This window comes from Vicia villosa, linkage group LG2, assembly GCF_029867415.1.
Source record: "Vicia villosa cultivar HV-30 ecotype Madison, WI linkage group LG2, Vvil1.0, whole genome shotgun sequence".
NCBI classification, from domain to species: Eukaryota; Viridiplantae; Streptophyta; class Magnoliopsida; order Fabales; family Fabaceae; genus Vicia; species Vicia villosa.
Window position 1 is genome coordinate 11,763,187 of NC_081181.1, and position 22,698 is coordinate 11,785,884.

The window sequence follows — 22,698 nt, forward strand, 5'->3', positions numbered from 1 at the left end:
GGGTTAGAGAAAGGTTTGTATATCTTGAGGAGTAAGATTTCATGGTGTATATGACATGCTGTCGACCAACCCTTTGAAGAACTGCACTGTTATGGAAAACTAAAATGAAGGGCAAGAGTAGTAAGTTAATGTGTTTGAGACATAAACTTGTTATTTTGGGACTGACGTGGTAATGGTTTGACAATTTCCATTTTTATAGGTCAACTGTCCACACACATCATTAGATACCGGCCTAAGACCAGATTTTAGTTTCCATTCTATTTCTTGTTTCTGTCAAACACAATTTCATGTTCCATAACCTTATTCCTTAGCACACCATAGCCCTGTCAGCGAGTTTACTTTATGATATAAACTTTGTCAAGTAGAAATAGAAATCCAAGGCCTCGAAAAAGATGGTCCACTTGGAAATTACAATAGTCAGTGTAGATGCACATGGAGATAATTTGCTGATTCGCTTTTCCAAAAGCATGGCCCATGGGTGCCATATCTTAAAATCCAATGTTTGTGGTCCTTCCATTTTCTTCATATTAAGGTCATTCCAAATTAAGCAACATTAAAGTGCTAATGGCTACGCTGCTTTGGACCCATTAACTACCACTTGTGCTTAGTTATAAGTTAATTGTGTACTTGAAGTAATTATTATCCATGAAATTCTGAAATTTTAACTTTCACAAAATCTGAATTTCATTATATTGCAGTGAAAATTAAGTCGATTAATGAGTGAATTGGTTGCAAAGAGTATAATCATATGACTGTGTTATGCAATGTTATATAGAATATACTACAGTATAATTATATATGTGTCACTATATCTCTTTACTTTTTGTTATCTTATCAAAAGAGAAGGCAAAGAAGGGTGACAATGACATCACAAAGTTAAGAATGGAAACTAGCTCAAATAACTAGCTTTGATGATGCATGTGCACATAATAAGAAGATAAGCAAGTGTCATTCTTTTCTTTTATAGGCATTGCTGCCTAATAGCATAGCAACTTGAAGGTATTTTGTTCAAGATGATATTATGACATCATGGATTGCTTGGTTGGTTTAAGAGAAAGGTTTATGTATCTTGAGGAGTAAGATTCCATGCTATGTATATGACATGTTGGTGGGCCAATCCTTTGGAGATAGTGGTAATTTAGCAAAGGCCAAAGCCCTCATCAAAGAAACTGTTGTAAAGGAGCTACTGAAAAAGGTTTTCATTTCATTTGATATGTAATAAAGTTAAGAGTATATGATAAGTGGCTTAGAGTATCATTCTCAAAATTATTTTTAAAAAATAGGTTATTTGATTGATAAGAAATCGTAGAATAGTAAATTATTTATAAAGCGATTACTCTGAAACTCAGTCGCCTAGCCTTTTTCTCTTTATAGGATTTTGATACGACCGTCATGATGGCAAAAACGACACCGCCGCTTCTACAGAGGAAACAATGTCAACCAACCCTAACATCACTGCATCTCCCGTTCCATCTGGTGGAACAAGAAATACTGTGTAAACTACCAGAGATTCCAACTTCGCCAACAACCACCTCCGCTTGTCAGCCTCCCGCCATGACCGCCAGCTCCGCACACATTACTATGTCCATCTACTCTCTACGTGAGTCTCTTAATAAAAGAATATCATATGCTAATAGAGCTTCCACTTGTGACGGCATCATGTGTTTCAAGATAGATAATTCTTCGGCTCTCTTGTGTAATCCTTTTATTCGAAAATTCAAAATTTTGCCTCCTTTATCATTTTCAGACCAAGGATACTTTGAAACCTTATATACATTATATACATTAGTGTACGATCGTTTCACCAATAAATATAAGATTATTGCGGTTTATACTAGAAAAAAAGAAGTCCATGTTCATACTTTGGGTACTGATTATTGGAGAAGGATTCAGGACTATCCAGGTCCTCACCTCATTGGTAGGGCTAGATCGGGAACGTTTGTGAATGACTTTGTTAATTGGTTGACACATGAGTCTGATAGTTGTGCACAATACATTGTTTCTCTTGATTTGGAGAAAGAGTCGTATCAAAAGCTTTCACTGCCCGTCTTTGACGTGCATTTCACAACTTCTTGTGTTACTACCTTAGGGACATTGAGGGGTTGTTTGTCTCTCTTCTGTTACAGGGACATGTTTTGTGATGTTTAGATTATGAAGGAATATGGTAATCAAAAGTCTTGGACTAAGGATTGATGGAATCGGATGGAGCGGAGCGGAATGGAATGGAATAAAATGATATTCCATTGTTTGGATAATTTAAAAACGGATGGAGCGGAGCGGAAATGAGTGGTATGGATTCCATTCCATTCCATCACTTACCACCATATTCCTTCCCCTCCGATTTGGGCGGAATGAACAATTTGTCTTATTCCGTTCTAAAATTTCCAAACAATGGAATGGTATCTTCATTCCGCTCCGTTCCATTCCGCTCCATCCCACTCCGTTCCGCTCCATTCCGCTCCGTTCATTTCGTGATATCCAAACATAGCCTAAATTGTTAACTGTTCCTCCCATGAGAGACTGTCATTATTATAGCTATTCCGAGGTGTTTTATATTTCAAAGGATGACCAAGTGCTGATGGAGGTTATGAAGAGTGGGTACTTTACTTTGGTGGTTTATGATTCCATAAATAATATTTTTAAGATTCCTAATTTTCAAAATTATGCGATGACACCAGACGTGTATGTTGAGAGTTTGATATCACCTTTGTAGATGCTGTTCTATATGACGTAGTTTAGAGACTCGGCTGTAACCTTTAAGTTAACATATCATCTTGTTATTTATTTTAAGCTTAGTCTGATTACTAGTGACTTCATGGGTTACTTTTAATTTATGGTGTATGGAGCATGTAACTTGAAAATTTGCTATGTTATTTTTCATTTATTTGTTAGTTAGAGCTGTCAGTTTTGTCACCGACCTTTAAATTTTAATATAGTTAACAATCATTTAAATCTTCCGCCACATATAACAAATTTCTCTTATTATTTACTTACTATTCTCAATTTTGTTTTCTATATCATCTGTTGAATTCTATATTTTGCTGCAAGAATCACATTATGTTTTGCCTCCTTTGTCTCAAACAAGCTTCATTCAGTATTAGATAGATATGGAATATTTTGTGACAAAAACTAAATCAATTTTGTTTTCTATATCATTTGTTTGTTTTTATATTCCAATTAATTAATCAATTCAGCACTGTATTTCTGCTGCTCAGTTGTTACATGATTGTACAAATAGATTAGGTCATCATAGTTTAGTGTATGGTTAGATGATTGTACAAATAGATTAGGTCATCATAGTTTAGAAAATTCCGGTGGAAATCTCTTAAAATTACAAAAAAGTCCAGTTTACAGTTTTCTCAACTTAACATTCACTCTAGGCATATGCACATTGTTAATGTCTTTTGACATATAATTTGATAGGTTGGTTTTCTCAAGTAATCGCGTTGATAATGTCTTAATTTCATTTTTCTCATTTTCTTCATACTTTGCAAATTTGTAACTTCCTCTCAACCTAAGTCAAAATGTGACGAAGCCTTCATAAAAGTACATTGAAATGGTCATTATAGATGGTTTCAACTTCTGGTTTATCGGTTTTCTTAAATTATAGAAAAGCTTTAAGATATCTTCAACAGGCTATATCCATAGCTTAGAGGGAAAATATTTAGAAATTGTGAGATATTGGATCGAACTCTAGTATGGCCGAAGGGTAGCTTCTTGGTTCGACAGGGTTAAGCATGATGTCGAAGGTTGTTCACATGCTTGTGTCGAAGATGCTAGGGTTGTTAGCATGTTAAATTAGGTTTTAGTGTTTAAACCCTAATTTGTTAAGTTAGCTTGTTTATTAAGTTGGCTTGTGTAATGGGCCTTGTGGAAAAAGCTCATTAGTTAGTATGTTAGGTTTTATTATAAATAGCATACTAGTCTCTCATCATTGCTAAGCTGCAAATCCTAATTTAGGGTGAGAGAGGTTATTCGTTATTCTTGTAAACTTGTAATCTTGTTTTAAGAGAAAGTGAAAGAATAGCAGTTATAACCAATTCTTGTGTTCTTCTTATTCTTCTTCTCCTCTCTAATTCCCTATTATACTTTGTTATTGGTATTGTTTTTCACAACAAATTGGTGCGGTGAGCGTGGAGAAGATGCCTTCAACAAAGTATGAGATTGAAAAGTTCACCGGAGTGAATGATTTCGGTCTGTGGCGCTTGAAGATGAAAGCCCTACTGGTTCAGCAGGGTTGTTTGGAAGCGTTGAAGGGAGAGACAGCCATGAATGCAGAATTGACGGCAGCGGAGAAGACAAATATGATCGAGAAAGCACACAGCGCAATTTTGTTGAGCCTTGGTGATAAGGTTCTCCGGCAGGTATCAAAGGAGACGACGGCATCAGGGTTATGGGTGAAACTTGAAAGTTTGTATATGACCAAATCGCTGGTAAATCGACTCTACCTGAAGCAAGCTTTGTATTCATTCAAGATGATTGAAGACAAAGTATTGGCTGAGCAGTTGGATATGTTCAACAAGCTGATTCTTGATCTTGAAAATATTGATGTGAAGATCGATGATGAAGATCAAGCGCTGTTACTATTGTGTTCTTTGCCTCGATCACATGCTCACTTCAAAGAAACTCTCTTGTATGGAAGGGAGTCCCTGACGTTTGAAGAAGTCCAATCAGCCTTGTACTCTAAGGACTTGAATGAACGAAAGGAGCATAAACCTTCGACTGTTGGCGAAGGTTTGGCCGTTAAAGGAAAACTCTTACGAAAGGATGGTAAGTTCGACAAGAAGAAAGGCAAAAGCCAGTCGAAGACTTACAGTGGCGAAGCATCTGGCATTCGATGCTACCATTGTAAGAAGGAGGGTCACACAAGAAAGGTGTGCCCTGAACGCTTGAAATATCATGGAGGTAAGGATAATGGCAACGCTGCCATTGTTCAAGATGATTTCGAATCATCTGATGTTCTTGTGGTTTCAAGCAGTGACTCTAAGAAGGAGTGGATTATGGATTCAGGTTGCACTTGGCACATGACTCCAAACAAAGACTTGTTCGAGGAATTATGTGATCAAGATGGTGGATCAGTATTGCTGGGAAACAACAAGGCTTGCAAGATTGCAGGTGTTGGATCTGTGAGATTCAAGCTCCATGATGAGTCAATAAGGTTGTTGACTGAAGTCAGGTATGTTCCTGATTTGAAGAGAAATCTGCTTTCTCTTGGTGAATTCGACAAGAAAGGATATGTTTTCCAAGGAGAGAAAAGTATCCTAAGAGTCATGAAGGGTTCAAAGGAAGTCTTGAGAGGCGTGAAGAAACAAGGCTTGTATACCCTTGAGGCTGAAGTTGTAAGTGGTTCGACAAATGTTGTATCCATGAAACCTTTGTCGAAGACAGAAATCTGGCACATGAGATTGGGCCATGTCAGTGAAAGGGGTCTGGCCGAATTAGGGAAACAAAATCTGATTGGTGGAGACAAAGTCGAAAAGCTGAAGTTTTGTGAACCCTGTGTACTTGGAAAATCTTGCAGAGTGAAGTTCAACAAAGGCAAACAAAGAACACATGGATCCCTTGATTACATCCATGCTGATCTTTGGGGGCCTGCAAGGTGTGCATCACATTCAGGAGCAAGGTATTTTCTATCCATAGTAGATGATTATTCCAGAAAATTATGGGTATTCATCCAGAAGACTAAGGATGAAACTTTTGAGAATTTCAAAAGTTGGAAGACTCTGGTTGAAAATCAGACTGGCAGGAAGGTCAAGAGGTTGAGAACCGACAATGGCCTTGAATTTTGCAATGAGGCATTCGACAGTTTTTGTGCTGCCTTTGGTATTGCAAGGCACAGAACTACTGCAGGTACTCCACAGCAAAATGGTTTGGCTGAAAGGTTTAATCGAACTATTTTGGAGAGAGTCAGATGCATGTTGACTAGTGCGGGGTTAACAAAGGGGTTCTGGGCTGAGGCTGTTTCGACAGCAACATATCTGATAAACAGATGTCCTTCAACAGCGTTAGATATGAAGACACCTGAAGAAGTTTGGTCGGGACATCCACCAGATCTCGACAAACTGAGAGTATTTGGCTGCGTAGCCTATGCTCACATTAGGCAAGACAAGGTCGAACCTAGAGCTCTGAAATGCATGTTCATGGGATACCCTGAAGGAGTCAAAGCTTATAGGCTATGGTGCCTAGAGCCAGGTCACAGGAGGTGTATCACCAGTCGAGATGTAGTTTTCAATGAAGCTGAAATGGCTTTTAAGAAAACTGATGATGTTGGTCGAAGTACAGAAACATCTGACGAAGAGCTGGAACAGGTAGAGATTCCTGTTGAGGTGGAGCATGTTGATGCTGAATTGCATATCCCAGATGAAGTTGAAGAAGAAGCAGAAGATGCTGAAGTTGAGGAAACTGACGATGACTACCTATTGTCGAGAGATAGGTCGAGAAGAGTCATCAAGCCACCTCAGAGACTTGGATATGCAGATCTTATAGCTTATGCCTTAATCTCTGCAAGTGAGGTTCTAGACGAAGAACCTAGAGACTATAAGGAAGTTATGAGGAGTCGAAATAAGACTGAATGGCTGAAGGCCATGGATGATGAGATAAAATCTCTTCATGATAATCATACCTGGGAACTGATTAAGAAACCTGCTGGGGCAAGGTTAGTCAGCTGTAAATGGATTTTCAAAGTTAAGGAAGGAATTGAAGGAGTGACGTCGAAAAGATACAAGGCAAGGTTAGTTGCAAGAGGTTTCACTCAGAAAGAAGGTGTCGACTTCAATGATGTGTTTTCTCCTGTTGTGAAGCATAGGTCCATTCGAATGTTGCTTGCCATGGTGGCACAGTTCGATCTTGAACTGGAACAGATGGATGTGAAGACTGCGTTCTTGTATGGTGATCTAGATGAAACGATCCTGATGAGGCAACCTGAAGGGTATGTCGAAAAGGGGAAGGAAGATTATGTGTGCAAGTTAAAGAGATCTTTGTATGGGCTGAAACAATCTCCTCGACAGTGGAATAGGAGATTCGACAAGTTCATGGCACGCATAAGTTTCATTAGAAGTCAGTTCGACCACTGCGTTTACTTCAGATTTCGACCTGGTAATTCATTTGTTATTTTGTTGCTTTATGTGGATGATATTCTCATAGCAAGCAACAATGTTGAAGATGTGATGAGGGTGAAGGCTGAACTCAATAAGGAGTTCGATATGAAGGATCTGGGAGCTGCTTCCAGGATTCTTGGAATTGACATTCGAAGAGATAGAAAGAAGTCGAAGTTATGTCTATCTCAAGAGGCATATCTACGGAAGATTCTTGAAAAGTTTGGTATGTCGAATTCGAAGCCAGTTGTGACTCCAACAAACCCTCAATTCAAGCTGAGTATTGATCAGTGTCCCAGTACTGATGTCGAAAGAGCCTATATGAATAGCATCCCATATGCTAATATAGTTGGTTCTTTGATGTATGCTATGGTCTGTACTAGACCCGACATAGCATACGCAGTAAGTCTTGTAAGCAGGTACATGGCGAATCCTGGAAAGGCTCACTGGCAAGCATTGAAGTGGATTCTAAGGTACATAAATGGATCTCTAAATAGAGTCCTAATTTATGGTGGAGCCTTGGGTGAAGATAGTAAAGCAGTAATAGAAGGATATGTCGACTCTGATTATGCAGGTTGTATGGATTCCAGAAAATCTATTTCTGGATATGTTTTCACTATGTTTGGCACTGCAATTAGTTGGAAAGCAACACTTCAGAAGGTTGTTGCTCTATCAACCACTGAAGCGGAGTATATTGCCCTAACTGAAGCTGTGAAAGAAGCATTGTGGCTTGAAGGTTTTGCGAAGGAGCTGAAACTTCAAGGTCGAGGTATCACTGTTAAATGTGATAGTCAAAGTGCAATACACCTGTCGAAGAATTCAGCCTATCATGAGCGAACTAAGCACATTGATGTGAGGCTGCATTTCGTCAGAGGAGTAATCGAGCGTGGAGAAGTCCAAGTGCTGAAGGTTTCGACTGAAGGCAATGCTGCTGATATGATCACCAAGACATTGCCGAGTTGCAAGTTTTTCCACTGTATGCAGTTGATAAAGCTGCATGAAGAAAGCTAGTGTGTTCCCTTGATGTTGTAGAGTTAGATCCAAGGTGGAGATTTGTGAGATATTGGATCGAACTCTAGTATGGCCGAAGGGTAGCTTCTTGGTTCGACAGGGTTAAGCATGATGTCGAAGGTTGTTCACATGCTTGTGTCGAAGATGCTAGGGTTGTTAGCATGTTAAATTAGGTTTTAGTGTTTAAACCCTAATTTGTTAAGTTAGCTTGTTTATTAAGTTGGCTTGTGTAATGGGCCTTGTGGAAAAAGCCCATTAGTTAGTATGTTAGGTTTTATTATAAATAGCATACTAGTCTCTCATCATTGCTAAGCTGCAAATCCTAATTTAGGGTGAGAGAGGTTATTCGTTATTCTTGTAAACTTGTAATCTTGTTTTAAGAGAAAGTGAAAGAATAGCAGTTATAACCAATTCTTGTGTTCTTCTTATTCTTCTTCTCCTCTCTAATTCCCTATTATACTTTGTTATTGGTATTGTTTTTCACAACAGAAATTGAAGTGAAATTTTTCATCCACATTGCTTCATCAATTACTCTTTGATGTTGCAGAGGTTTCAAAAGTGTACTAATATGTTACATAACTGGTTTAAGAAAATCTAGTCGTTTCTAAAACTTGGGGAACATTTATGTTAAAATCTGCCAGGATATTCGATATCAGATGACAAAATTAATTCGATTATTGTTTGTTTAATCAAACATATTTTCATACACGATTGATCTTGTATGTTACTTATTTTCCAGCGACAATGCTTAGAGCGCAGTAATGTCACAAATGATAAATAATCCATGAATGAAGATAAAGAATATGACAGGTATAAGATGAATGACGTAGAAATGATTTGGCATTCAATTTTTCTCAAACTAAAGTTTGTGTTACCTTACTGCCCCCACAACATGATACTCATATAGCCGGCCTAAAATAAGACAGGGTTCCTTAGCTGACAAGTTATTTCTCATATCTTACATAAACACAATTTCATATCCCATAACTTTATCCCTGTCACCATGTTCACTTTATGATACATACTTTGTGATTCCCTTCTCCAAAAACATTGGCGCCATCTTTTGAAATGCAATGTTTAGTGGTCCTCCCAATTTCTTCAAATTAAACAACACACAGTAAAAGCTATGATATCTATTCTAATCCAAACAGCAAATGGCCATGTCAGTCACACATGTGTTGATTGCAAACACTGATAGCCAAATGGGAATGTATATAGTGCACTATGCCTATGTTATGTTGTATAGAGTATACTAATATTAATATCTCTTTACTTTTTGTTACATTTTCAAAAGAGAAAAGTTAAACAAGGTTGACATCACAAAGTTAAAAATAGCATCAGAAAAGCTTCATTCCACCTCACAATGCTTTAATTGAACAAACCTTGTTTCCTTTAGTCTTCATGATGATTCCTAGCTGACTCATCCTCCAAAAGCTAAACTGTCATCTTATTTTCTTTTAACCATATATATACCCCTTTACTATACAAGAAGGATTATTCATCTACCAAAATTTACAATACTTCTCACAAGCTAGTAGTCCTTTTCAAAGGCAAGAAACATCAAACAAAAATGAAAACCTCATTTCTTAATGAGTTACTTAATGGAATTTATATCTCCTCTATTTACCCAACCGGGAAGTCGTCAACGAGATACTTGCTTGATTCTTCTAGCATATGCAACAAATCCATCACAAAATCAAAGCAAGGTATCAACACACCTATATTAGCAAATCAAAACTATATTTCAATAATGCTTCTTTCAAATTTTATTTCATTGATCATGGTCATTTTTATATTTTCAGGTAAATTCAATTCTGTTATGACAAAGATGAACATATTTGGGAGAAAGGGTGATGGTTTGGCACATGGAGTCCGAGAGCATGGTATGTACCCTTAGAAGACTACGAATATTCTGTCATTGATAACAAAATTACTAGGCCTAGAGTAGTTTCAAAATATGTATGATGCAGAATTTCAAATTTGGCATGATTGGAAAATAGAATAAAGCTTCTTTAACTTATTGCTTGAAATTGTTTTCGTAAATTGCAGTAAGACTGGGACCAAAGATAACAGAAACGGTAAAAGGGAAATTAAAGTTGGGAGCAAGAATTCTTCAGGTTGGTGGAGTAGAGAAAGTGTTTATGCAACTTTTTAGTGTTAAAGACGGAGAGAAGCTATTGAAAGCTTCACATTGCTACATATCAACCACATCAGGTCCTATAGCTGGTCTCCTCTTCATATCAACTCACAAAGTTGCTTTCTGTAGTGACAAATCCATCAAGACCACTTCTCCCAAAGGAGAACTAATTAGAGTCCAATATAAGGTCATTTTCTTACTTTCTGTCATACTTTCACACTTTGTAAGTATGTAACCTTAACTAACCTTAATTTGTTTACTACTTCAGGTCTCTATTCCACATGAAAAGATAGAGCAGGTCAACCGAAGTCAAAATGTGATGAAACCTTCAGAAAAGTACATAGAAATAGTCACCATGGATGGTTTCGACTTCTGGTTTATGGGATTTTTTAATTACCGAAAAGCTTTAAGATATCTCCAGCAGGCTCTCTCTCAATCTCAGAGAGAGAAGTTGTAGAAATAGTCAAATTGTTTATTCTTACTGCTTCATCAATTATTTTTTGAAGTTGTAGAGGTTCCAAATATATGTACAAATATTCTACATCATTTTGGTAATAGAAAAATATATTTGTTTATTAAACTTTTCGTTCCATATTCTAACAGACAATGTTGTTAAACTCAACTTTAACAAAGTTAAACATCAGATACGTTTCGGGTAAATCTTCAATTACATTCAATATCATATGACAAAAACTAATTTGACTATGAATCATTTTAATAAATAATACGGAGCTCCATTGGTCTTCTGTTAGTTACTTTTCTATTAGCCATGTCAAGTGTTATATTATACAGATTAAGTTGTCAGCTAATTAATAAGTCTGCTGGGTGGGAGTTTTTCTGCCACAATTATTTTGGCTTGACCAATAAGTCTCGCTCGACATTTTAAAGAAAAAACTTTTTCTACAATACCTGATACTGATATTGCAGAGACTAACTATATTGGTCTCGTATATTACTTCTTTATCTATCAACAATGATGTGATATTATGATAAAAAACTATCTATTACAAGTCAATAGTCAGAAAAGTAAAAAATTCGGGGTTGTAACCAGTTAACACACACCTGTAACCGGTTACAACAGACACAAAACTAAAAAATACTATCAGGTGTAATCGGTTACAGCAAATTCAAAAGCATTTTTTCTGCAACTAATTTGATGCAATTGTAACTAGTTACACTCTCGTGTTAACTTGATACAGCACTTGAAATACTTAAAATTCTCTTAACACACCACCTTATTTCAAGTGCTCCAAGTCTTTCTTGCTCATGCTTATTTTCAACCTTTTGAACACATCATTTGTGACTCCCTTAGTCAACAAATCAACAACTTAGTCTTCACTTCTACAATATCTCAAACTTAACTTTCCTTCACTAACAAGCTTAGTGAAATATCATCTCAATGTGCTTACATCTCCCATGTGCCATTCGGTTCTTAGCAAGATTAGTAGCGGAAACCTTGTCAACGAAGAGCGTAACAGCCTCACCCTCACTATTGCCCTACTCCTTCAATAGATTCCTTAGCCACACGTCTTGACACGCACATAACGAAACAACAATAAACTCGGCCTCACAAGACGAGAGTACAACTATCGATTCCTTCTTCAAACACAATGAGATTGGTGTTCCACCGAACATAAAGATGTATCCAGCTATAGAATTTCGATCATATTTATTTCCGCACCAATCAGACTCGATAAAACCAAGTAAATTGCATTTTCTGCTCGTATCCACTGCGGGAAAGAGAATTACGCAGCCAATAGACCCTTTGACATATCTTAGGATCCTCTTGGCTGCTGTCAAGTTAGACAACTTCAGTCTCTCCATGAATATACTTGCAATACCGACACTAAACACAAAATTTGGTCATGTATTGCACAAGTAACGTAATGATCCAATCAACCTTCTATATTGAGTTGGATCTACGTTCTACTCCTCTTCATTCTTTGACATTTGCAACCTTGGTTTAGCTCGTATAATGACAATATTATAATGCTCAATTTCACACTTCTTCAATATATCTCAAGAGCATATCCCTTTTGGACTTGTGGAACTCTATGCCAATTAATGAAGTATGTCATAATACCAGGGTCGCTCATCTCGAATTCTTCCATAAACTCACTATTGAACTTAGAAATACTTTTCTCGCTGCTGTGTGTGATAAACAAATCATCTACGTATAGACAAAGCTTGATCATCCCTTCAGTTGTATCCGTTTTCACATAAACTCGATGTTCAGACACACATTTCTTGAAGTCAACCTCAATTAGGAAACCATTTATTCTTATGTTCCATACTCTTGGAGCTTGTTTCGATCTTTACAACGCTTTTATCAACTTGTAGAAACTTTCTTCTTGGTTTTTCACAACAAAACCAAAGGGTTGTTTTACATACAATTCTTCTTTAAGAGGACCGTTCAAAAACGTGAATTTTGCATCCATTTAATAGATTAACCAATTGTTTTTATTCTCAATACCAATAATTAGCATTTTGGTTTCAATTCTAGAAACCGATGCAAATACCTCATCAAAGGCTATACTTTTTCTTTGCAAAATTTCCATCACAACTAACCAAGCCTTATGCTTGATTATTTCACCCTTAGGGTTTACCTTCACCCTCATAGACCCATCTTACACCATTCGGCTTCTTTTATTTCGATAACTCAACCAAGTCCCAAGTACTGTTTTTCTCAATTGATTCAAATTACCCCTTCATAGCACAAACGCACTTTGGGTTACTCAATGTCTCTTGCGTCTTAACTGACTCGGATTCGACCATAAGTGCAAAATGGACGAAATCATCATCATCATTGATTTCGTTGTCACGAAATATCTCACAATCTTGGAGTATTTAAGGAAATCCTTTTTGCATAGTTGGTCTTCTTACATTTCATCAATTCAGACTTGGATGTGCGACGTTTCTGGTTTTTCCAAATCTGCAAAATCTGGAAATTCGAACTTGTAACCAATTACACGCTGCTGGTAACAGGTTATAACCTTCTGAAAAGGCTTCAATTCATCGATCACAACGTCTCGACTGATCATGATCCTTCTATTTAAAGAATCAAATACCTTGTAACCTCCAGTGAGGGTGATACCTTACAAATATCATCACCCCTTGTAAATAAGACTTGGAAGATTTTGATATTACAGAAAATTACATAGGTGATTTTGTTGTTTAAATATTATATTCTATTATGTCATTATAAAGTTTAATCGAAACACAACTTTATTTAAGAACAATATCATGTCATTATTATATCATATTCCTATACATGTTCTTATCATTTACCGCCTTTATTCTATCATATGTGCCATATATTGTATCGAAATTCAATTCAGTAGAAAAGAATGAGAGCAAAATAATTCAGTGATATGTTTAAATGTACATGGGATTTCTTTCTTAAGCAGAGAAGAATTAGAATCCTAAATTAATTGCAGAGATCCTAACATAATTTCAGGTTATTGACAATAGTTGACTATCTAATAATATAATAAGAGAAAAAGAAACAATATAAATGCTCTAATATTCTAATTAATATTTTGATTTTACAACATCCCCCCACCCGCCTAAGATGGCTTGAAAAAGTCTTCCGTGGACAACTTGCGAGTTATGTAGTCAAAAGGTTTCTTGGGTAGTCCTTTGGTCAAGATATTTGCCAATTGTTATGTAGTGGGAATATATCTCATACATATCTATCAACGTCCAATGTTTTCATTAAAGAAACTTTTGTCAACTTCAACGTGTTTGATTCTGTCGTGTAAAACTAGGTTGTGAGCAATAGATATTGCACAATAAAGTTTTATAGGTGGAGAATTATAAAAATTCAATTTTTGTAGTAGTTTTTCCACCCATAACCCCTCATAAATTCCGTGAGCTATTGGTCTAAATTGAGCTTCAACACTACGCCTTGCTACAACTCTTTGTTTCTTGCTCCTCAAATTAACCAAATTTCCCCCAGCAAAGGTACAATAGACTGATGTTGATCTTCAATTAGTTATACTTCCATCCTAATTTGCATCGTTGTAGGCTTCTATTTGGAGATGTCCACGATTTTTATAATGAAGTCCCTTCCCGTGGTGATCCCTTCAAGTATCTTATGATCTTAAAAAAAGCCTCTTGATGTTCAGGTCCCGGTACATGCATGAACTGGCTCACCAAACTTACAACAAAGGCTATGTTTGGACGTGTATGAGATAAGTATATTAGTCTTTCTATAACTCTTTGATACCTTCTTTTATCTACCATATTTCCAGCTTCCAAAGGCTGCAATTTTATGTTGGGTTCCATGGGTATCTCAACAGACTTACATCCAAGTAATTCAGAACATACTTCCGCTAATTCATAAAAATATCCTCCTTTGATCTTGCAAATTCAATTCCAAGGGAGTATTTTAGTGGGCCAAGTTCTTTGATTTCAAAGACCTTAGAAATTTTCTCCCTTAAGCTTTTGATCTCCAAGCTATCAACACCTATTAAAATGATGTCATCCACATATATAATCAAAATAGCAATTTTATTAGTGGCTGAATATTTATAAAACAGAGTATGATTAGCTTGACTTTAGATGTAACCAAGTCCTTTTACCATAATTTCAAACCTTTCAAACCAAGCTCTTGGGTATTTTTTCAACCCATACAAAGACTTCTTCAATCTACACACTTTATTTGTTCCTAGTTTTTCCTCCAATCCAGGGGGAAGACTCATGAATACTTCTTCCTCTAGTTCTCCATTGAGAAAAACATTTTTTACATCCAGTTGATGTAAAGGCCAATTGAAGTTGGAATCAAGGTATAAAAGAACCTGTATGGAGTTAACTTTTGCAACTGGAGTAAAGGTTTCCTGATAATATATACCATAAGTTTGGGTAAATCCCTTAGCTACTAACCTAGCCTTGTACCTCTCCACACTTCCATCTGCTTTGCACTTGATGGTAAAAACCCACTTACAACCCACCTTTTTTTGCAATGCGGTAGGCTCACAACTTCCTATGTTTCATTTTTCTTGGGTGCGTTAAGCTCATCTAGGACTGCTAATTTTTGGTTGGGATCATCTAGTGCTTTCTCAATGTTTCTAGATACAGACAAATTTATAATTTTAGAAGTAAAGGCTCAGTGGTTTTGGGAGAGGTTTTGGTAGGAAACATCATTGGAAATGGGATGGTTTATACTGGTTTTAAGTGATTTCTTGGTGCAGGTTATGGTGCTTTTCCTAAGAGCTATAGGTAGATCAAATTAGAGGTGGAAATTTTAGAACTACTTGTTTGTTCTTGAGGCATCTTTGTTGAACCATCTTTCGGGGATTCTATTTGATTGGATGCTGAAATAATGTAATGACTTCTGACCTTTTTAGGATATTTTCGAGAATAAACACGAAGCTCTTTTGATTTTGGTATTTAGTTTCCTTTTTGGGAACCACCTAATCCTTGGAAAAGGTTTCCCTTATCATGTTTTGGATATGTTTCCTCGTGTTCTATTTCTTTATGTGCAATTGTGTGATCAATTAATTCTATATCCTCACTGTTAAAAATAGGATTTGGCAAAGGTTCTTTCAAAGTGTTGTCACTTAAAAAATTGTCTTCATTGTGTTCTATTTTTGTGATAGAAAGGTTGTAGTTCTCAGAAAGTGACATTTATACAAACATCAAGTTTCTTTGTGTTAGGATTATAACACTTGTACCTTTTTGGTTGGGAGAATAACCAAGAAAAAGACATTTTTAAGCTCTTGGATCTAGTTTATACCTAGGGTTAGAGGTGCGCATAAAAACAGTACAACCAAACACTTTTAAAGGTAAATCAGTATGCAATCGACATGCTGGATTTTTTTTTTGAAAACATCCAATGGCGTGCGATAACATAACACACAGTTAGGCATCCTATTTATGAGATATGTTGCTGTTAGAACCGTATCCCCCCATAAAAATTTTGGGACATTTCACTGAAACATAATACACGAGCTACCTCAAGAAGATGTCTATTCTTTCTTTCAGCTATGCCATTTTGTGACTTTCAGAAAGAACACAACTTTCACATTCAAAAGAAGAATAATTAACATTTTTGCATAAATCTGGAAACAAATGCCTAAGATATTAAAAATTAGGGTGCCCTAGTCTATTAAGCCAGAGCATTATTTGATCCCTCACAGATGTGGAATTGATACCACTAAGGCCATGAACCACTTTATTCTCAAAACCATCCTTAAAGTAATAGAGTTCATCCATCATTAAAGCACTTCCAATCATCTTCCCCAAACTTCAGTCCTGAAAAATACAATGAGTGTTAAGAAACTTCACATTGCAATTTGAGTCTTTGCAGATTTTACTAACAGAGAGAAGGTTTCATGAAAGTTTTGGTACGTGTAACACATTTTTTAAATCAATGTGCGTACAAAGAAGAATTTTTCCTTCTCTTGTAATTGGTGAAAAACTTCCATCTGCAATTCTAACTTTTTTATTTCCAGGACAAGGTGAATATGTTTGAAATAGAGAAGAAAGGTTGGTCAAGGGGTAGAAGCACCCAAATATATGATCCATGGTGCATACATATTTAAGGTGCAACTTAGAGAAGTATGGGTACTAAAGTTACTTGTTTGTGCCAAAGAAGCATTAGGAATACCAGACAAAGAACTAGATTTTAGCAACCTTATTAGCTTCTCAACTTGAACTTGGTTGGACAATGATTTTTTTAGCCTCATGTGCTGTAGGGACAAATCTGGGACCCGAATTACCATTTTTCAGATGTGCTGGTTTCCCATGGAGTTTCCAGCAGGTATCTCGAGTGTGACGTGATCTGTTGCAATGGTTACACCGGAGGTTAGATGTGTTCCTCTGCAGGACCGGCCCAAGGGCCAAGCCACCAAGGCTAGGACTTTAGGGCTAAAAAATTTGGGCTTAAAAAAGGCCTCAAATTTTTCCCTTAGAAGACTAATATTCATTTATTCATTTTTGCTTAAATTCATTACATACTAGTGTCACATAGTACTTTATAAACTGCAAACATTTTGTCATTGATAACAAAATTACTAGGCCTAGAGTAGTTTCAAAATATGTATGATGCACAATTTCAAAATTGGCATGATTGGAAAATAGAATAAAGCTTCTATAACTTATTGCTTGAAATTGTTTTTGTAAATTGCAGTAAGACTTGAACCAAAGATAATAGAAACGGTAAAAGGGAAATTAAAGTTGGGAGCAAGAATTCTTCAGGTTGGTGGATTAGAGAAGGTGTTCATGCAACTTTTTAGTGTTAAAGATGAAGAGAAGCTAATGAAAGCATCACATTGCTACTTATCAACCACATCAGGTCCTATAGCTGGCCTCCTTTTCATATCCACTCACAAAATTGCTTTTTGTAGTGACAAATCCATCCAGACCACTTCTCCCAAAGGAGAGCTAATTAGAGTACAATATAAGGTGATTTTCTTACTTTTTGTCATACTTTCATGTCAATGCTCTTAATTTTGTTTACCTTTTCTTCACACTTTGTAAGTATGTGACCTTAACTAACCTTAATTTGTTTACTACTTCAGGTCTATATTCCACATGAAAAGATAGAGCAGGTCAACCAAAGTCAAAATGTGATGAAACCTTCAGAAAAGTACATAGAAATAGTCACCGTGGATGGTTTCGACTTCTGGTTTATGGGATTTTTTTAATTACCGGAAAGCTTTAAGATATCTTCAGCAGGCTATCTCTCAATCTCAAAGAGAGAAGTTGTAGAAATAGTCAAATTGTTTATCCTTACTGCTTCATCAATTATTTTTTGAAGTTGCAGAGGTTCCAAATATGTACAAATATTCTACATCATTTTGGTAATAGAAAAAGATATCTGTTTATTAAACTTTTGGTTCCATGTTCTAACAGGAAAAGTTGTTAAACTCAATTTTAACAAAGGTACACATCAAACATATTTCTGTTAAAATCTTCAATTACATTAAATATCAGTTGACATAAATTGATTTGACTATCACTTATTTTAATAAAAAACACGGAGATCGGTTGGTTTTGTAACGCCTGTATTTCGATTTATTATTTAATTTGGATTATTTTGGTATTTATTGAGTTTTGGCGTATTATGATGAGCGACCGAGTCAGTATTAATTCGGGATAGTGGATCGAGAGTATTATGATGAGCGACCGAGTTGGTGAATTCTATTATTTTCGGTATTATTAATATTATTGGAATAATATTTGGCCTTTTGGGAATTTTCCGAGTAATTTAAAAGAGACCGATAATATCAGACGAAGCTTAAAAAGGGAATATACTGTGTTAATTAAGTTGGATTGGTTGATATTAGTAAATTGGAGGTGTGCCAAGAGTAAGCCCAATAAAATAATATAAATTGGTATTATTTGGATAATTGAAAAAGGGGAAATAATTATTAGTGGCAATATAGCACACGAATGAGTTTTTAGCAAAAACAGAAAATAGAAGTAGAGGAAGAGAATAAGGGTTTGGTGGTGATACGAACAAATTGCAGAAAAGAAGAGAAGCTGCAGAAGAAGAAAGGAACTGGAAGAATTATGTGAAGCCGGAAGCTAGGATTCGACTGGAAATTATAGAGCGGACTCTGAATACAAGATAAGGGTGGGGTTCTTTCTCTATAAATGGGGATATGATGGACCGTATGTGGGGTTTAGGGGATTTATATTATCTCTTTGTTCCGGTTAATTTCGTGATATGTGTAATGGTGTTCTCTGTGAATTGTATGAAATACTATGTTGATATATGAGTATTATTGATTTTCTGTTGTCTGTGACAATTGGATTGAATTGGTAATCGATGATGATGAATTTATATATTCTGTATGGTGAATGATTGGTGATGCTGCGATGATAATTGTTCTGAAATTGAAACATGTGTTGAGTTGAATACTGAGACCGGAGTGATAAACCAAGACTGGGAAGGAAAGAAAAAGTATAGGGACGGGGCCCCTAAGAGTGGGATGGGCGTCCCGTGTAAGTGGAGTGGGGAAGACTCCACATGTGCTTGTGGGGAAGGCGGCCTGGCACTTGGGGCGGGCGCCCTGGTCCGATAAGTCCCTTTTTACTACGTGTAGCTAGTGTGAGGGACGGGGGTCCCATGTTTCCACTATGCTGTTGTTTTTTTTAATACTTAATTTGAAATTGTGCATTGCTTTAGCATATTAGGTGCTCAGTATATTAACTAGTTAATTAGGTACCCCATATTGAATTTCTAAAGAAATTAATTAGCAGCATTAGAACAATTTAGAAATGACTCAATTAGGTGTTATCAGTAAGAAGGATGGTCACACGTGAAAGGTGTGCCCTGATCGATACAAGAATCTCGGTGGTAAGGACTATGGTAATGCATTCAAGTAAAGATGATTGACCAACGATTTAGCTAGTCATGTACAAACTTTCGAGTTTCGTCCACACACCCACCGCCATCTTCTCCTTTGAAACTTGCCAGAGAATCTTATCACCACAGCTCAATACGATGACGCTGTGGACTTTCTCTGGCATCGTCGTTTTTTCCTTCTCCGTTAGAATAACATCCATGGTTGTGGCTCCCTTCAACGCTTCTAGCAAACCCTGTTGAACCCATAGGGCTTGCATCTTCAAGCCTCACAAAACAAAATCATTCACACTGGTGAATTTCTCAATCTCATACTTCGTTGACGACATCTTCTTCTCCACGCTCACCGCACCATTTTATTGTAACGGAGTACCGTCAAGAACAAATCAAAATAATGAGAAAGATTGAGTTTCTTGAACAAACATAAGAAACCCTATTAGGTTTTCACGAAAGAGAGAGAAGAGAGAAGAAGAAAAAGAAAATCAGGTTTGCTTATAACTGTTTTACTATTCACTTACTCAATAAGGGTTCAAAGATTACTAGTTAATAACAACAACTAACCTCTCTCGACAACCTGAGAGAACTAGTCTATTTATAGACTACTAAGCTAACTAAAAGTATAAGCCAACTTAAAAAATTGAGCTACACAAACAAGCCCATTTCGATATACTAACAAACCTAGAATTTCAACTACTGCATGCTTGAGGGTACATCGACTACAACGTGCAGGACTTCGACATCAGCATGTGATCAGACTTCGACAACATGCTTAATCTCTGCCGAACCAAAAAGTTACCCTTGTCGAGACTAGAGTTTGATCCAAAATCTCACACCAATTTTGCCCACCTTCTTATCACAAGTCAACAACTGTCCCTTGCTCTGAATTGTAATTTTTGCATCGCACCACGATCCTTCTTAATCATTGATCAATTTTTTCACGAGATTTTTTGCATTTTTTCATACTCTTGTAAACTTTTCGCTCCAGTTCTCATCATTGTAACCTCCACCATATAAAAACATTGTAGAGTTGTCTGGTTAGAATGATTTGAGATGAGTTGAGACTCTCCGCAAATGTCTTGAATCCTCTTAATTACTTGCTACAATTCATGCAATGTTAGTCACACATCTAGTTAAAATACTATAAAAACAAACTAAGAAATAATAGTATGGCCAAGTGTCATCAAGCTGCTATCTCCTCCAGAGAAGATCGGTTTGATAGAATAATTTCTTCTTTTTGTAGTCTTGTTTACATTGTTTAGCAGATTATTTTTTTATTTATTTCCAAATATTTTAGTTGTTATTGTTCCTTGTCTCATATATAATTATGTTAATAGATTACTAAGTTATCACCCACGTACGTATATGGAAATTATACTAGAAAAGTAATGAAATAAATACTTTTAATCTACTTAAAACCTATGCTTATGTTAGGATGAATCACTATAGGTTTATGATCTGGCATTCTAACTTTATGATATGGTTACTTCTCTAAATTCTCTTGTAATATTAAAGTAGGAAAAAGGTAAAATGGTTTCCATGGTTACCATGAGAGTGTGCCAACTTATATCGAAGATATAGTAACCTTCTACATGTAAGCTATTTGTTGGCAACATGTACTACTAAACTAAGACGTGAATATATTGGTGTGAGGCTTGTATCGAACATCAATATGTGTTAGACTTTCGATATGGCTTCATGATGAAATGTCAGTGGTAGAACTAGCAATGCAAAGCCTCTCTATAAAAACATGGTCCATTTGAAAAATACAATTGTCAATATGGACGCACAATGTTTGTGGTCCTCCCAATTTCTTCAAATTAAGGCCATCTCTTAGAATACAATACAATGCTATCTAATCTGGTCTAAGTTTTATTCTTCCTATGCCTATGTCTGTGTCTGTCACACATGTGCTGTCTACTCTATTATGCATATGACCCTTTAACTACCACTTATTTTTAGTTATAACTATAGTTTATTTTGTTCTTCAATTAACTAGTACTATCCATAAAAATTCTCAAATCTCTCACTAGAATTTCTGGTTTCAATTGATCATGGTCGTTTTTACATGTTTCGGTAAATTAAATTCAGTTTTCACTAAGTTCGGAAGAAAAACCATTGGTTTTGCACACGGCATCCGAGAGCATGGTATGTAATCTTACAAGAATTATCTTCAACTTTTCACTTTTGCTTTGTTTCAATACATGCAACAACATCTTAGTCACTGTACTTTATCAAAATGCAAATATTCTATCATTGCTTCCAAAACTGTAACTAATGGTTGTTGTAACCTACAGTGAAACTGGCGCCAAAAATCACAGATACAGTAAAAGGAAAAATAAGGTTGGGAGCAAAAATTCTTCGGGTTGGCGGAATAGAGAAAGTGTTTACGCAACTTTTTAGTGTTAAAGATGGAGAGAAGCTGTTGAAAGCATCACAGTGTTACTTATCAACGACATCAGGTCCTATAGCTGGCCTTCTCTTCATATCAACATACAAAGTTGCTTTTTGTAGTGAGAGATCCATCAAGATCTCTTCTCCGAAAGGAGAATTCAGTAGAGTCTATTATAAGGTGATTTTCTTACTTTTTGTAATATCCATGTCAATGCTCTCTATTTGTTTTATCTTTTCTTCACACTTTGCAAATATATAACCTCAATTTTTTTTTATCATTTCAGGTCTCTATTCCACATGAAAAGATAGAGCATGTCAACCAGAGTCAAAATGTGAAGAAACCGTCAGAAAAATACATAGAAATAGTCACCGTGGATGATTTTGACTTCTGGTTTATGAGTTTTTTTAATTACCAGAAAGCTTTAAGAAGTCTCCAACAGGCTATCTCTCAATCTTCACAAAATTAAACATGCATAACATCTAAATAATATGGTTTCTTAGCTAACAAGGTTATTGGATCCTGTGCTGTTTGAAAGTAATTAGTTAGGAATGTTCTTCTAGCGAATGAATGGTGGAAAAATTGTATTTGTTTCATCTTTTGAAGGATCTTATCCGAACCTGCCAACACATGAGAGTATCCAATTTCATTTTTTATGCAATCTATGTTAAATATTTAAGCTAACTGATTAAATTAGATTCAAGTTTGAATAACTATAGACAAAATTTTATTAAAAGAATTTAATGGTCCTAAT

At 36.1% G+C, this 22,698-nt stretch overlaps 3 protein-coding genes and 1 pseudogene across 3 annotated transcripts; all 4 read left to right on the forward strand.

Annotated features, from left to right (window-relative positions):
- Window positions 1–1,395: 1,395 nt before the first annotated feature.
- On the forward strand, window positions 1,396–2,148 carry LOC131648563 (F-box/kelch-repeat protein At3g23880-like). The gene has a single exon (XM_058918313.1). The coding sequence runs from the start codon at window positions 1,396–1,398 to the stop codon at window positions 2,146–2,148; it is 753 nt and encodes a 250-aa protein (XP_058774296.1).
- A 7,462-nt stretch (window positions 2,149–9,610) lies between these two features.
- Window positions 9,611–10,822, forward strand: LOC131645875 (putative GEM-like protein 8). The gene is made up of 4 exons (XM_058916073.1): window positions 9,611–9,811; window positions 9,908–9,988; window positions 10,155–10,429; window positions 10,511–10,822. The coding sequence occupies exons 1-4, from the start codon at window positions 9,676–9,678 to the stop codon at window positions 10,697–10,699; spliced, it is 681 nt and encodes a 226-aa protein (XP_058772056.1). The 5' UTR covers window positions 9,611–9,675; the 3' UTR covers window positions 10,700–10,822.
- A 6,545-nt stretch (window positions 10,823–17,367) lies between these two features.
- On the forward strand, window positions 17,368–17,955 carry LOC131648564 (putative GEM-like protein 8; annotated as a pseudogene).
- A 3,535-nt stretch (window positions 17,956–21,490) lies between these two features.
- LOC131645876 (GEM-like protein 4) lies at window positions 21,491–22,698 on the forward strand. Its single transcript, XM_058916074.1, has 3 exons — window positions 21,491–21,700; window positions 21,850–22,124; window positions 22,231–22,698. Exons 1-3 carry the CDS (start codon window positions 21,607–21,609, stop codon window positions 22,411–22,413), a joined length of 552 nt encoding a protein of 183 aa, XP_058772057.1. The 5' UTR covers window positions 21,491–21,606; the 3' UTR covers window positions 22,414–22,698.